Source organism: Bombina bombina, chromosome 3 (genome assembly GCF_027579735.1).
Source record: "Bombina bombina isolate aBomBom1 chromosome 3, aBomBom1.pri, whole genome shotgun sequence".
Taxonomy (NCBI): Eukaryota; Metazoa; Chordata; class Amphibia; order Anura; family Bombinatoridae; genus Bombina; species Bombina bombina.
In genome coordinates, this window is record NC_069501.1 from 649,082,314 (window position 1) to 649,099,473 (window position 17,160).

The 17,160-nt window shown below is 36.4% G+C and overlaps 1 protein-coding gene across 1 annotated transcript in view; it reads left to right on the top strand.

The window, feature by feature from the left end:
* Positions 1 to 891: 891 nt before the first annotated feature.
* Positions 892 to 17,160, top strand: part of LOC128653841 (multidrug and toxin extrusion protein 2) — a 236,275-nt gene continuing 220,006 nt past the window's right edge. Inside the window, exons 1-3 of the mRNA XM_053707375.1 lie at positions 892 to 1,072; positions 11,517 to 11,618; positions 13,948 to 14,016. Of these exons, the coding sequence (XP_053563350.1) occupies positions 905 to 1,072; positions 11,517 to 11,618; positions 13,948 to 14,016 (339 nt within the window). The 5' untranslated portion in view covers positions 892 to 904. The remainder of the gene's footprint in view (positions 1,073 to 11,516; positions 11,619 to 13,947; positions 14,017 to 17,160) is intronic.

A 17,160-nucleotide genomic window follows, 5' to 3' on the forward strand; every position in this document is an offset into this window, starting at 1 on the left:
ATGCAGCACAATTTTTTTTCTTTCGTGATTCAGATAGGGCATGTCATTTTAAACAACTTTCCAAATGATTTATGTTCACAATTTTGCTTCATTCTCTTGGTATAATTTATTAAAGAAGCAATGCACTACTGGGAGCTGACTGAACACATAAGTAAGCCAATGATAACAGGTATATATGTGTAGCCGTCAATTAGCAGCTAGCCCCTAGCTCCTGAGCCTACCTAGGTATGCTTTTAAAAAAGGATAACAAGAAAACAAAGCAAATTAGATAATAAAAATAATTTGGAAAGTTGTTTATAATTGTATGTTCTTTCTGAACCATGAAAGAAAAATGTAGGGTTTCATATCACTTTAAATCCTCATTCTTATTTATGACATCAAGCATGATTATTGATTTACTAGGAACAGTATATTGCTTGAACATTAAACTATAGCACTATAACGATTTACCTCAATCATAGTACATAGTAAGCCTTGTAACAATTTATATGGACATTTATATGAATTTATATTTATATGAAGTATCGAAAAAAATAAAAACAAAGTCTGGCAATAACGTCTACCTAATTATAATAACCACTTTGGAATATGATCGTTTTCATTCATCACATTTTTTTTATATCAGAAATGCTCCTCCCCTGCAGCCATTCAGCTAAAGATGAAGGTACTGCATAATTGCATATAAAGTTTTGTTTCGTTTTGTTTTAAAAGTTTAATATCAATTAGAGATTAGAGAACGATAAATGTATTTAGTTAGCCCGTCTCTTTCCCCTCCCCAATCTCGTGTCTCCCACCCGGGTCTCCTCCTACAGATTTAGTGGGCGGCCTCAACTATACGGCTTGGCTAACTGCTAGAGTAGATCTGAGCCGCTATCTGAGGTAGAGCAGCACACAAACCGGCGGTATGGACAAGAAAGAGGAAATATTTACAGCCCAAGGGGAAACGTCTGCTTCCTCGGAGGAGTTGGAGCAGGGGAAGCCCCTTATGCTACTGACAAGAAGGTTTCGCCGTCTGCTGCCTGTGGGCTTTGTGACTGAAGTGAAAGAGCAGTGTGTGCTGGCTGGGCCTGTGGTAAGGGAGCATGCTCTTTTATTTATAGGAACTTTCAGCAGGTCGTGTATAGTTATGTTTAGGCATTAGATTACTTTCTTCCCAGAAGGTTTTATTTTAGTTTTTTCATATCTGTATTCTTTATATCCCACGCATGAATTGGTGTGTAAGAGCACACATAAACCAAGTGTTTTACAGCTCACATCTATCTATCTAAAAGCCAATGATTAAATGTAATTTGACTATAGTCATAAGCTGTTTGTCATAACAGAAGAAGCTGGTTGTGTTAATAATATTAATAATTATGTGGGTGCACAAAAAAGTATTAATACCAGATTGTAAATTCTCTGCTAAAAGCTTGTAAATTTAGAATTTAAATCCCCAGCGCCTTGGGAAATTTGTTATATAATTTATGACATTATTAATAACATGACATGATGAAGGCTGTTCTGACTGTTACCAAAATGGCATTCTATATAATCAATGACATGATTGCTGATATTACAAATCATTTGTGTGTGTGTATGTGTATATGTATGTATGTGTGTATGTGTGTATGTGTGTATATATATATATATATATATATATATATATATATATATATATATATATATATATATGTGTGTGTTTTTATATGTATATATATTATATATATATATATATATATGTGTGTGTGTGTATGTTTTAAAACTATCTGTTAAAATAGTTTAGTTCACATGGCTGCACAATTGGAATGACCTAAAATGATTTAAACACAAATTCCACTATAAGAAATGCTTAGAAATAAAACCATAAATAACTAATGTCTATTAACAGATTAATTTGTCTTGAAATAATAACTCTAATTTATAAACAAAATATTTAAAATGATACAAAATATTTGATACTGGCTTTATGCAGACAATACAGCAAAAGAGTTGTTTGTTACAATTCACGTTGAATGAAAGGCATTTCTTATAGTGTCATCTTGGGGTAAAGCTGCACTTGCTCTAAGGCTATGTGGCACAGACTGACATGAGTGAGCGTGCAACCAGCCACAGAGATTTTATACTTAAAGGGAGTTGGGGACAGTCTACTCCCGATTTTTTTTTATTATTGTTTAAAAAAGATGGATAATCCCTTTATTACCCTTTCCCCAGTTTTGCCTAACCAACACTGTTATATTAATACACTTTTTACCCCTGTCATTACTTTGTATCTAAACCTTTGCAGACTGCCCCTTATCTCAGTTCTTTTGACATACATGCATTTTAGCCAATCAGTGCTGACAAATAACCCCATGGGAATGAGCACAATGTTATCTATATGACACACATGAACTAACAGTATCTAACTCTGAAAACTGTCAAAATACACTGAGATTAGAGGCAGTTCAAATTTGATGATACAAGTAAATTAGAAATATGTTTAAAATTGCATGCCCTATCTGAATCATGAAAGTTTTATTTTTGACTAGACTGTCCCTTTAAAGTCTAGATACTAGCATGCTGCAATGCATACTGGTATTGGCAGGACTGAGACTGTCCAGTGATGCCCAAAAACAATACAGATGGCCCTCGTTTTACAACGGTTCAATTTATACCGTTTCAGAATAACAACCTTTTTTTCCAGTCATGTGATTGCTATTGAAAAGCATTGAGAAGCAGTGCATTTATTAAAATAGCCAGTAGGTGGAGCTGTCCGCTTGTGTTGCAGCAAAGCCAATCAAGCTGAAATTAATCAGTTTAACCAGACCTAAGCTATCGAGCAGATTTCAAATGAACAAGATTTTCCTGTCTATAAATCAGTCCAGGTTGGAATGCATAGAAAGAACCGTTTGCAGAAAAATGCAAGTGAAGTCTGTGTTGTGTGATTATTTTATTAGGTTTATAATGCTGTTTAGCAAATGTTTTTGTTCATTTAACTTAGTTTAATTATATGTTGTGTGATTATTATATTAGGTTTATAATGCTGTTTAGCATTTAAAGTCTTCATTTCAAATCTTTAAAAATAATGTATTAGGTGTTACTTATGACAATTTTGAGAGGGGCCTGGAACCTAACTCCCTCACTTCCCATTGACTTACATTATAAACTGGGTTTCAAATTACAACGGTTTCGATTTACAACCATTCCTTCTGGAACCTAACCCCGGCGTAAACTGAGGGCTACCTGTAGTTCACTGTGATTACAGGTAAAAATGACCAGCATTAGTTTAGTAACAATGGATTGTCTTGGCTTCTCTCCAAGTAAACACGTACAGTAAAAAAGTGTTACATTTATTTAAATTTAATAAATATATAATGTTTTTTCTAATACTAAAAGTTCACACCTGTGTTTCCATATTAAAGGGATAGGAAAGTTATAATTACACTTGCATGATGTAATTTTAAATCACTTCTATTTTCAAATGTGCTTCTTTCCCTTGTTGAAAAATAATATGCACGTATTCTACACTAGTGGGAGCTAGTTTCTTATTGGTGTCTGCACACATTTGTCTCTTGTGATTGCTTAACTTGATGTGTTCAGCTAGCTTGCCAGTAGGACGATGATGTTCCTTCAGCAAAGGATAACAAGAGAATGAAGCAAATATTTGATACTAAAAGTAAATTCGAAAGTTGTTTAAAATTGTATATTCTTTCCAAATCATGAAAATGTTGGTGTTTCCTGTCCGTTTAAGATGAGGAAGGAAAACATCAACTCTCTTACCTAGAATTTAGTCTTTCCCTTCAAGGCAATATTATTTATTTATGTTAGTAAAATATAACCCCTGAACCGGATGTGTTATTACTGGAATCAATGGGTATTGAGAATAACCTAGCACTTTTTTAAAACTAATATAAACTGTTATATGAGTGCTTATTTACAGTGATATGATTTTTAGGATGTATAATCTTTTTCTACAGTTTACAATTGTGATGTGTGTAGATAATTACATTGAGGCTATCAGATAAGAAACAAAGTACATTTTAATCTAGTTTAGCACTGACCTCATGACTCAGTACCATAAAACTTCTGACTGATAGCATTTACTTTCGTCCCCATTTACTTGGTGTCTTCAGCTTTCCTATTTACCTTCGTACAATCAAGCCATCTTCATCTCATCGTCCTCTAATTTCAAGCAAAAAAGTTATCTGCCAGGTTAACTTCTATTATATTTTATGGAACATTAGCCAACCTTTATAAGAAAGGAAAATTAATATTGTAATAGTAATGTAAAAAAATTGGCCATGCTAAATTATGCCACCAATAAAAAAACAATAAAATCAGTAAGAAATCGTTGACATAACATTGGTTTCAGAACATGGCGTCAACAACTTTTATTTTTTCTACCTGTTTATTTCTTGGATTTTTAAAATAAAATATCTATAATCAAATTGGTTTCAGCCACATATTTTATCACACATTTTTGTAGCCAGGAGATTAGAGAAATCATGAGTCTGCTCTATAAAGCACAGGTACAACTACACTTTTCCACCTGATCTGTGAACAATATTCTATGCTTAGAACAACACATGTCTTAATAAAAGAGAGTCCCTGTTTTTCAGCATGTGATATAAACATTACCACTGAGCTAACCTGCTATAATCTTGATAACATATTTACTTTCTCTTGTAAGGTGTATCCAGTCCACGGATCATCCATTACTTGTGGGATATTCTCATTCCCAACAGGAAGTTGCAAGAGGACACCCACAGCAGAGCTGTTATATAGCTCCTCCCCTAACTACCATATCCAGTCATTCTCTTGCAACTCTCAACACGCATGGAGGTAGTAAGAGAGAGTGGTGAAATATAGTTAGTTTTTTATCTTCAATCAAAAGTTTGTTATTTTAAATGGTACCGGAGTTGTACTATTTTATCCCAGGCAGTAAATAGAAGAAGAATCTGCCTGAGTTTTCTATGATCCATTGCTGTTCTCACATATGTCTGAGGAGAGAGGTAACTTCAGCGGGAAAATGGCGTGCAGGTTACTCTGCTATGAGGTATGTGCAGTTACAATTTTTTCTAGAAATGGAAAATTCTAGAAAATGCTGCTGATACCGGATTAATGTAAGTTAAGCCTGAATACAGTGATTTAATAGCGACTTGTATCATGCTTACTCTCAGGGATAATACACTTATAAAATTGCAATATAAAACTTTTGCTGGCATGTTTAATCGTTTTTATATATGCTTTGGTAATAAAACTTTATTGGGGCCTAGTTTTTTTCCACATGGCTGGCTTAAATTTTGCCTAGAAACAGTTTCCTGAGGCTTTCCACTGTTGTAGTATAAAAGTTACAGTTGTTGCAGTTAAAATTACAAACTGTGACATCCAGCTTCCCTCAGGAGTCCCCTGTATGCTATAGGACATCTCTAAAGGGCTCAAAGGCTTTCCAAAGTTGTTTATTGAGGAAGGTAGGGCCATAGCAGGCTGTGGCAGTTTGTTGTCTCTGTTAAAAAACGTCTATCGTTTTTTTTTTTTTTTTATCCATTTTTTGAATTAAGGAGTTAATCATCCATTTGCAAGTGGGTGCAATGCTCTGTTAACTTATTACATACACTGTAAACATTTTGTTTGATTTACTGCCTTTTTTTCACTGTTTTTCAAATTTTGACAATTTGTTTCTCTTAAAGGCACAGTACTGTTTTTTATATTTGCTTGTTAACTTGATTTTAAGTGATTTCCAAGCTTGCTAGTCTCATTGCTAGTCTGTACAAACATGTCTGACATAGAGGAAACTCCTTGTTCATTATGTTTAAAAGCCATGGTGGGACCCCCTCTTAGAATATGATCTTTATTGCTTAAAGTGAAATCAGTACATTTGGTACACATTCTGTCTTTAAAAAAATTTATCACCAGAGGAATCTGACTAGGGGGAAGTTATGCCGACTAACTCTTCCCACGTGTAAGATCCTTTGATTCCCGCTCAAGGGACTCACGCTCAAATGGCACCAAGTACATCTAGGGCGCCCATAGCGATTACTTTACAAGACATGGCAGCAGTCATGGATAATACACTGTCAGCGGTATTAACCAGACTACCTGAATTTAGAGGTAAGCGAGATAGCTCTGGGGTTAGACGAAATGCAGAGCATACTGACGCTTTAAGAACCATGTCTGATACTGCCTCACAATATGCAGAAGCTGAGGAAGGAGAGCTTCAGTCTGTGGGTGATGTTTCTGACTCAGGAAAGATACCTGATTCTGATATTTCTACATTTAAATTTAAGCTTGAACACCTCGGCGTGTTGCTCAGGGAGGTTTTAGCTGCTCTGAATGACTGTGATACAATTGCAGTGCCAGAGAAATTGTGTAGACTGGATAAATACTATGCAGTGCCGGTGTGTACTGATGTTTTTCCAAATACCTAAAAGGTTTACAGAAATTATTAATAAGGAATGGGATAGACCAGGTGTGCCGTTCTCTCCCCCTCCTATTTTTAGAAAAATGTTTCCAATAGACGCCACCACACGGGACTTATGGCAGACAGTTCCTAAGGTGGAGAGAGCAGTTTCTACTCTAGCAAAGCGTACTACTTTCCCTGTCGAGGACAGTTGTGCTTTCTTAGATCCAATGGATAAAAAATTAGGTTACCTTAAGAAAATGTTTATTCAATAAGGTTTTATCCTACAGCCCCTTGCATCATTGCTCCTGTCACTGCTGCTGCGGCGTTCTGGTTTGAGTCTCTGGAAGAGGCTTTACAGGTACTTTACATTGGATGACATACTTGGCAAGCTTAGAGCACTTAAGGTAGCCAATTCCTTTGTTTTCTGATGCCATTGTTCATTTGACTAAACTAACGGCTTAGAATTCTGGTTTTGCTATACAGGCGCGCAGGGCGCTATGGCTTAAATCATGGTCAGCTGACGTGACTTCAAAATCTAAGCTGCTTAACATTCCCTTCAAGGGGCAGACCCTATTCGGGCCTGGTTTGAAGGAGATTATTGCTGATATCACTGGAGGAAAAGGTCATGCCCTTCCTCAGGACAGGTCCAAATCAAGGGCCAAACAGTCTAATTTTCGTGCCTTTCGAAACTTCAAGGCAAGTGCGGCATCAACGTCCTCTAATGCAAACAAGAGGGAACTTTTGCTCAGTCCAAGACGGTCTGGAGACCAAACCAGACCTGGGACAAAGGTAAGCAGGCCAAAAAGCCTGCTGCTGCCTCTAAGACAGCATGAAGGAACGACCCCCTATCCGGTAAAGGATCTAGTAGGGGGGGGGGCAGACTTTCGCTCTTTGCCCAGGCGTGGGCAAGAGATGTCCAGGATCCCTGGGTGTTGGAAATTATATCCTAGAGATATCTTCTGGACTTCAAAGCTTCCCCTCCAAAAGGGAGATTTCACCTTTCACAATTATCTGCAAACCAGATAAAGAGAGAGGCATTCTTACACTGTGTACGAGAACTCCTAGTTATGGGAGTGATCCATCCAGTTCCAAAGGAGGAACAGGGACAGGGTTTTTACTCAAATCTGTTTGTGGTTCCCAAAAAAGAGGGAACCTTCAGACCAATTTTGGATCTAAAGATCTTAAACAAATTCCTCAGAGTTCCATCATTCAAGATGGAAACTATTCGTACCATCCTACCTATGATCCAGGAGGGTCAATATATTACTGCAGTGGATTTAAAGGATGCTTATCTTCACATTCCGATAACAAAGATCATCATCGGTTTCTCAGGTTTGCCTTTCTAGACAGGCATTACCAGTTTGTAGCTCTTCCCTTTGGATAGCTACAGCCCCAAGAATCTTTACGAAGGTTCTAGGGTCACTTCTGGTGGTCCTAAGGCCGCGGGGCATAGCAGTGGCCCCTTATTTAGACGACATCCTGATACAGGCATCAAACTTCCAAATTGCCAAGTCTCATATGGACGTAGTACTGGCATTTCTGAGATCGCATGGGTGGAAAGTGAACGAGGAATAGAGTTCTCTATCCCCCACTCTCAAGAGTTTCCTACCTAGGGACTCTGATAGATTCTGTAGAAATGAAAATTTACCTGACGGAGTCCAGGTTATCAAAGCTTCTAAATTCCTGCCGTGTTCTTCATTCCATTCCGCGCCCTTCAGTGGCTCAGTGCATGGAAGTAATCGGCTTAATGGTAGCGGCAATGGACATAGTGCCGTTTGCACGCCTACATCTCAGACCGCTGCAACTATGCATGCTCAGTCAGTGGAACGGGGATTACACAGATTTGTCCCCTCTACTACTAAATCTGGATCAAGAGACCAGGGATTCTCTTCTCTGGTGGCTATCTCGGGTCCATCTGTCCAAAGGTATGATTGGACAATTGTAACAACAGATGCCAGCCTTCTAGGTTGGGGTGCAGTCTGGAACTCCCTGAAGGCTCAGGGATCGTGGACTCAGGAGGAGACACTCCTTCCAATAAATATTCTGGAAGAGCGATATTCAATGCTCTTCAGGCTTGGCCTCAGCAACTCTGAGGTACATCAGATTTCAGTCGGAAAACATCACGACTGCGGCTTACGTCAACCATCAAGGGGGAACAAGAAGTTCCCTAGCGATGTTAGAAGTCTCAAAGATAATTTGCTGGGCAGAGACTCACTCTTGCCAACTACCAGCTATCCATATACCAGGTGTAGAGAACTGGGAGGTGGATTTTTTAAGTCATCAGACTTTTCATCCGGGAAAGTGGGAACTCCATCCGGAGGTGTTTGCACAATTGATTCATCTTTGGGGCAAACCAGAACTGGATCTCATGGCGTCTCGCTAGAACGCCAAGCTTCCTTGTTACGGATCCAGGTCCAGGGATCCCAAGGCGACGCTAATAGATGCTCTAGCAGAGCCCTGGTCTTTCAACCTGGCTTATGTGTTTCCACCGTTTCCTCTGCTCCCTCGACTGATTGCCAAGATCAAGCAGGAGAGAGCATCAGTGATTTTGATAGCGCCTGCGTGGCCACGCAGGACCTGGTATGCAGATCTGGTGGACATGTCATCCTTTCCAACATGGACTCTGCCTCTGAGACAGGACCTTCTACTTTAGGGTCCTTTCAACCATCCAACTCTAATTTCTCTGAGACTGACTGCCTGGAGATTGAACGCTTGATTTTATCAAAACGTGGCTTCTCCGAGTCAGTCATTGTTACATTAATACAGGCACGAAAGCCTGTCACCAGGAAAATATACCATAAAATATGGGGTACATATCTTTATTGGTGTGAATCCAAGGGTTAGGATTCCAAGGATATTATCTTTTCTCCAAGATGGTTTGGAAAAAGGATTGTCAGCTAGTTCCTTATTTGGACAGATTTCTGCTCTGTCTATTCTTTTGCACAAGCGCGTGGCAGATGTTCAGGCATTTTGTCAGGCTTTGGTTACAATCAAGCCTGTGTTTAAACCTGTTGCTCCCCCATGGAGCTTAAATTTGGTTCTTAAGGTTCTTCAAGGAGTTCCGTTTAAACCTCTTCATTCCATAGATATCAAACTTTTATCTTGGAAAGTTCTGTTTTTGGTAGCTATTTCCTCGGCTTGTAGAGTCTCCGAGTTATCTGCTTTACAATGTGATTCTCCTTATCTGATCTTCCATACGGATAAGGTAGTCCTGCGTACCAAACCTGGGTTTTTACCTAAGGTGGTATCTAACAAGAATATCAATCAAGAGATTGTTGTTCCATCCTTGTGTCCTAATCCTTCTTCAAAGAAGGAACGTCTATTACACAATCTGGACGTGGTTCGTGCTTTGAAGTTTTACTTGCAAGCTACTAAAGATTTGTCAAACATCTGCTTTGTTTGTTGTCTACTCTGGACAGAGGAGAGGTCAAAAGGCTTCGGCAACCTTTCTTTCTTTTTGGCTAAGAAGCATAATCCGTTTAGCCTATGAGACTGCTGGCCAGCAGCCTCCTGAAAGGATTACAGCTCATTCTAGTAGAGCTGTGGCTTCCACTTGGGCCTTTAAAAATGAGGCTTCTGTTGAACAGATTTGCAAGGCGGCGACTTGTTCTTCGCTTCATACTTTTTCAAAATTCTACAAATTTGATACTTTTGCTTCTTCGGAGGCTATTTTTGGGAGACAGGTTTTACAGGCAGTGGTACCTGCCTTGTCCCTCCCTTCATCCGTGTACTTTAGCTTTGGTACTGGTATCCCACTAGTAATGGATGATCCGTGGACTGGATACACCTTACAAGAGAAAACACAATTTATGCTTACCTGATAAATTTATTTCTCTTGTGGTGTATCCAGTCCATGGCCCGCCCTGTCATATTAAGGCAGGTAATTTTTTCATTTAAACTACAGTCACCACTGCACCCTATGGTTTCTCCTTTCTCTGCGTGTTTTCGGTCGAATGACTGGATATGGCAGTTAGGGGAGGAGCTATATAACAGCTCTGCTGTGGGTGTCCTCTTGCAACTTCCTGTTGGGAATGAGAATATCCCACAAGTAATGGATGATCCGTGGACTGGATACACCACAAGAGAAATAAATTTATCAGGTAAGCATAAATTGTGTTTTTTGAGGATATCACATAGCAAAATAAACTATTAATCTATTATAGACACAATGGAAAGGTGTTCATAAACAACCTCCATGCATGCTGATTTTACATAGATTTGTTTATGTTTAGACCATAGTAAACCATACATTTTAGCACTTTAATTCTAATAATTCACAAATTTCCTTTATGTTATTTCTCAAAATTCTTTTACTTAGGTCCAAGGAAAAAAATAAAACATTGCAAAAGATGTTATATTCACAAAAAATGTTTCAATTACTATAAGGGAAAAAACATAGCTTTGAGCATTAAGACAACGTTGTTCTATAGCAATACTGTGATCATACATATCAAATTATTTAAAATATCTCAGTTTTTATAAAGTTACACATTCTCAAAACAGACATAACTTTCAGAACTAGACAGTGATGCTGTGTCAATACACATGACTGTCATTATGCTATGTAAATGCAAGCAAACCTTAGTTTTTGTAAAGTTACAAACACTCTTACACCAGTCAACAAAGAATATATAGTAGCACTATCTTTTTCAGATTAAAACTTTTACAAAATTAACAAATGTTGTGATTAGTCCACCTTATATTTATTCCAGCTCAAAATTGCAAGAGTTTTTTTGTTTTTTTGTTTTTGTTTAAACAAAGTAGGGTAAAATTAATGTTCAATTTTATACCTAATGGTTTCAACTGAAAATTAGTGATTTGTGAAAATTCAGGGCAAGCCAAATCCAAGTTGCCTAGGTACCACAGCTTTTCAAAATGATAGGTCTAGCTGCTAAATATCCGCATCCTTTGATACACATCCCTATATAAATGATTCACTGCATCTAAAAACATTGCATGGTGGGGTTCTTAATATTCTAGGTGATACATTTTGTGGAAATGACTGTCATATGATTAACTGGCTTTGCACTGTTAATTCCCTTTATTTGCTTTTTGTACAATATTGTAAATAAAATATATTCAAAGCATGTTTTCATAAAAGGTTTTTAAAAAGATTTTTTTGAAAAATATTACTTTCATTTTCTCTTTCTTATAGTTCCTGTCTCAGATAATGGTATTCCTTGTGAATATCGTGAGTTCCATATTCTGTGGACACTTGGGCAAGATCGAATTAGACTCTGTTACACTCGCTGTGGCTGTATGTATTAAAGGGACAGTATACACCCATTTTCATAAAACTGCATGTAATAGACACTACTATATATTAGAATATGTATAACATTTTTGAAAAAAGTATTTAAAAGCACCCAGTTTAGCACATTTGATGAGTTAGGCTGGGACACCCACTGAAATTGGCTGGGAAAACAGGAAAAACAGACACACCTCTAACTTTCCCTGCATATGAAAAGTCAGATTATACAAACAGGAGACGCAGGAATCTGTAGACATCAGTATACATCTTACACTTTGGGTCTTGGTTAGAAGTCTGAAAATTAGCACAATGTTAATAAAAATAAATAAGCAAAACTATACTTTTTGTAAAAAAACAAAAAAAAACCCCCACTCCCTATATGGGCTACATAAATAGATAATCTACAAAACATTTAGGCAAAGAAAAATCTAGTGTTCATTGTCAACATGCAATGCAGTTTGCTTTGTCCATATTGTCTACTTACTTAAATTATCTAGTGGTTAATATTCTAAACTTATTTAGTCTGATTTAAAAATAGAAGCAAACAATAAAATATCTAAAAAAAAAAAAACCAGACCATTTTAGAATTAAAATTTAATATTTTCTAATTGAAAATTGTTATTGTTTAAAAAGAGAATCCCTTTATTACCCATTCCCCAATTTTGCATAACCAACACTGTGCCATAAAACATGTGGCAGATCTGTGCATATTCTAAAAGGGCTATTTAAGTAAAAATAGTTTGCATAAAAAAATTGTTTAAAAATTGCTGGCAAGTATTTTAAAATAATTTTCAAAAATAAGCAAAATGACTTGCATAGCCATGCTGTCTGGGGTAGACCGATTTCCCCTCTTATCAGTGTTTAACATCAGAAACACAGGCATTGTATTTTAACTAAGTTCACAGCAGATTATTTGCTTCTAGGCATGCTCCAGCAGATAATGACTGTTAAAGTCTTGCATTCTACAATATCAATGGTGGATATATATGCAGCCATAAAAGGAATTGTGTGGGGGGAGCTGGAGCTGTGCAATTTGGACACTAAAAAGAAAGTGTTAATGGCGAGGCACTGTAGTATAAATTTGCAGGTAAAGTACTCCCAACTTGTTTTATGTCCCTTTTTTAATATAAATTTTACCTCTGATTTACCGTATCTAAGCCCCTGCAGACTGCCCCTTATCTCAATGCTTTTATAGCTTTCTACAGTCTTGCATTTTTTCCATTTAGTGCTGGTTCTTGTATAACCATTATTATTCTCTGTGGTAGTGAGCATAATGTTACCTCTGGTACACATGAACTAGCACTGTCTTGCTGTAGTGCAGGATTGAAAAAAAGCAAAAAAAAGATAAGGGGCGGCCTGCAGGGGCTTATAAATAGGGAAACTTAGGGAGGTTATAAAGTATATTAATATAACAACGTTGGTCATGTAAAGCTGAAGAATGTGTAGTAAAGGCATTACACTTTTTTTTTTTTTTTTTTTATTGTCTAAAAGATATTTAGATTGTAATGTTAACTCTCTTCCACTGTGTGCAGATGCATGCTCTATGTACTAATGGTGTCATTGTGGAAAAGCTGTGAGTTATGTCACACTTACTTCCCCTCCATCCTAGCAATATCACAATAGTGTGCATTAATACTGACCTAAATTCATTCATTTAAATGAATACAGTATCTTATAATGCTGCGTCCTATCATAGAACAAAACCCTGATAGTTCCTGCCACTAATTACCTATAGGTATCTGTAATTATATATTTTTTATTTTTGAAAAGAACAATATCCTTGACAAAAGATTCAATTGTACCATTATTTGAATATATTGTGGGTACACAACACAAATTATGAATTTGACATTTAAAAAAAAAAATGGTATTAACTAAATCAGAACAAATTGATTATTAAACTAATAACTATTACTATTCAGCTGCTGGTTTGGTTAATTCTGAGAGCGAGTGCTGAAAAAGCGATTTGAGTCCCACTGGGAGAAAAACGCTATATAAATAGTTGTTGTTGTCAGTACCCCATCTCATAGGCATGAATAAAGAATAGCGCAATTGAAATCTGCACACCAATTATTTATATGGATTAGATATTTGAGCATCCAAGTGGTTGTTATGAGTAAACAGTACGTGCATTGACAAGTAGACACATATATCTTAGCCAAGCAATAATATATGCTACTTTCTCCCCAAAACAGTAAATCCTTCACTACTATGAAAATAACACTTCTTGAATCTATAGCATTAGGCAAACTTCCATGTCTTCAGTGGTTATTTTGGTGTGTATTGCATAAGGTGCACTTAGAAGTTCTTATCTATGTGTATTTTTTCTTTTCAGGTTATAAATGTCACTGGTATATCTATTGGTTCGGGCCTGTCCTCTACATGTGATACACTCATATCTCAGGTATTATTATATTCTATATGTTTTCTAGCCAGACCAGTCTTCGTATTGAGTTCTTTATTTTCCATACAGCTTTATATTTCAGTTTGTTTATTCGCGCTCAGATAATGCAGGATAATAGGACGGACTGTAAGACAGAAAAAGTGTAGACAATTTATTGTGTTTTTGTAAAAAATATAAAACAACTTAAAATATATAGGGTTTGATCATAATCCTTTTAGATAAAACCTATGAAATGTTTTATCTACAACTCCCCCCCCCCATAGCCTTTAAAGGCCCCTTTTTAGTGAACAAATGCCCTGCTCTAATGTAATTTTAGCAATGCTGTGTGTTTAGTTAAATATGTATTATGGTTTTAAAGAAAATGCTTTTTTAATGCTCATGAAAATAAATTGATAGTGGTGTCTTATAAGAAAGGCGCTATGGCAAGTGATGCATATAAAACTATTATTATATAAAATAAGTAAACTATAAGCAAAAAATATATTATGGACAAAAATTTGGATATGTTTAAAAAAATAAAATAAAATATATATATTCCTATTCCTTGCCTGTCTACTAAATGAAAAGGTAAATTGGCCTCTAATTTTCTGCCTGGTTCCTAAATTTGATTTGATATAAATGTTTCATTATGTTTTTTATTATATAATGTCCATTATGCTGTCAGATTTATATGTATAGAGTGCCCTCCACTAATATTGGCACCCTCCTTGGTAAATATGAGCAAAGAAGGTTGTGAAAATGTCTTTATGGTGTGACATTTTGATCTTTAGTTAAAAAAAATACACATTCATACTCTGCTCTCATGAATATCAAACAATTGCAAACACAACACAGGTTTATCCAAAACAAATCTGTTAAATATCGGTGGCACAATTATTGGCACCTTTTTAGTCAATACTTAGAGCTGTTATCTTGGCAAAGGGAGGTAGCACAGCGTCTTCTCCTATAATGCCTGATGAGGCTGGAGAATACTTGGCAAGGGATCTGAGACCATTCCGCCATACAGAATCTCTCCAGATCCTTCAAATGTCAAGGTCAACGCTGGTGGACTCTCCTTTTCAGTTAACCCCCTGTTTTCTATGGGGTTCAAGTCAGGGGACTGGGATGGCTATTGCAGGACCTTGATTTTGTGGTCAGTAAACCATTTTTGTGTTTATTTTGATCTATGTTTTGGATCATTGTCCTGCTGGAAGATTCAACCACGGCCAATTTTAAGATTTCTGGCAGAGGCAGTCAGGTGTTCATTTAATATCTGTTGATATTTGATAGAGGCCATGATGCCATGTATCCTAACAAAATGTCCAGGTCCTCTGGCCAAAAACATTTAAGAGCCACCACCATATTTAACTGTTGGCATGTGGTAATTTTTCATATGGCTACCTCTCTGTGCGCGCCAAACCCACCTCTGGTGTCTATTGCCAAAAGGTCTAGTTTGGCTTCATCTGACCATAGAATCCAATCCCATTTGAAGTTCCAGTATTGTCTGTCAAACTGAAGATGCTTGAGTTTGTTTTTGCATGAGAGAAGAGGGTTTTCTTCTTGTAACCCTTCCAAACAACTTGTGGTGATGTAGGTGACATTGAATTGTAGTTTTGGAAACTACAGTTGTGATTTTTGGAGATATTTTGGCCACTTGATCCATCCTCTTCACAGTGCATTGAGACTATATAGACACATGTCCTCTTCCAGGTTTATTCATAACATTTCATAACCTATACCGTTGACTGGTACTTCTTAATTATTGCCCTGATGGTGGAAATAGGCTTTGGCTATTTTCTTATAACCTTTTGCCGCTCATCACAGCTATATTACTTGGTCTTACCCATTGTTATTGATGACTAAAGGAATTTGGCCTATGTGTTACCTCCTATTTATACCCATGGTTGAACAATTTCCTGTTCCTAGTCACCCAGGTGTACAAAAAATGTTAGATATCAATGTCCGTATACTTCAAATATATATATATATATATTTTTTTTCTCATATGAATTCATAGGGGTGTTAATAATTATGATATAGATAGAGATATATATATATATATATATATATAAATAAAAAAATTTTTTTATTAACCTGTGTCTTTGCAATTGTTTGCAGATTTTTTTTTTTTTTTTTTTAACAAACTATCGGAAGGTTAAACAATAAAGACAATTTTTCATATTTATCAAGGGTGCCAATATTAGTGGAGGGCACTGTATATCAGACTTTGGTTAGTAAGAATATTAAAGATCCAGACACAAACTTTTTATTATCTAGATAATCGGGATTGAATACAAGTCTATGTAGAATAATAAAAAGTTTTGGAATCAGAAATAAAATGTAGGAGCCATGACCACATTGATTTGTAAAGTACTTGTGCGTGCAGTAAACCTTTTGGATTTTAGTATTGCATGGTGACAGTGCTTAACCCCTGACTGCCAATGCATTGGTCCACAGCCCTGCACGATCTAGTCATCGAGTCACATTTGTGTTGTCATGATTTTGTGTCCAGTATCTGTTGAGCCCCACCCATAGCGTTATTCTAAATGAAAAATGTTTTTTTTCCCTTCTATGTTTATAATAATTTTATAGGATTACAGATTAATAGTTACATCCAGTTTGTCTATCAAATTTAGTGAATGCAAGGAACTTGGAGGCTCTAAAAATAGCTAATAATAATAATAATGTACCATTCTGCCCCAGAAACCCTTTTTTGCAATACATCTGGTAATCAGTATTTTATTACTTTGAATCCAAATAAGATACTTTTTATTTACATATTTTAGACATTATCCTCAATAAAACATAGAGCTATTGTTTTCTTTGTAGTATACCCCAAAAAATGCATTTCATCCATTTTTTTTTATTTAAATGGAAAAAAATATTTTTCATCCATGCAGCACTTTTTGAGAGTCAGAGTGAATGTTTGTACTTGCTTTATGTGTAAAATGATCATGCAGTCATATATATCACAGTGGCTATCCACACTCTGTTATAATAAGAGAAATTCTAATCCTCCCATAAACCTGAAGAATTCTCAACCTGGATCATCGTCCATGTAACAGAAGTTGTATTCCACATGTTATTTGGATACAGTCCTATGGGGCAGGAGTTCTGATCTGCCTTGTCAATTCAAATAGATTTTGATAGAACATGCCATTTTTA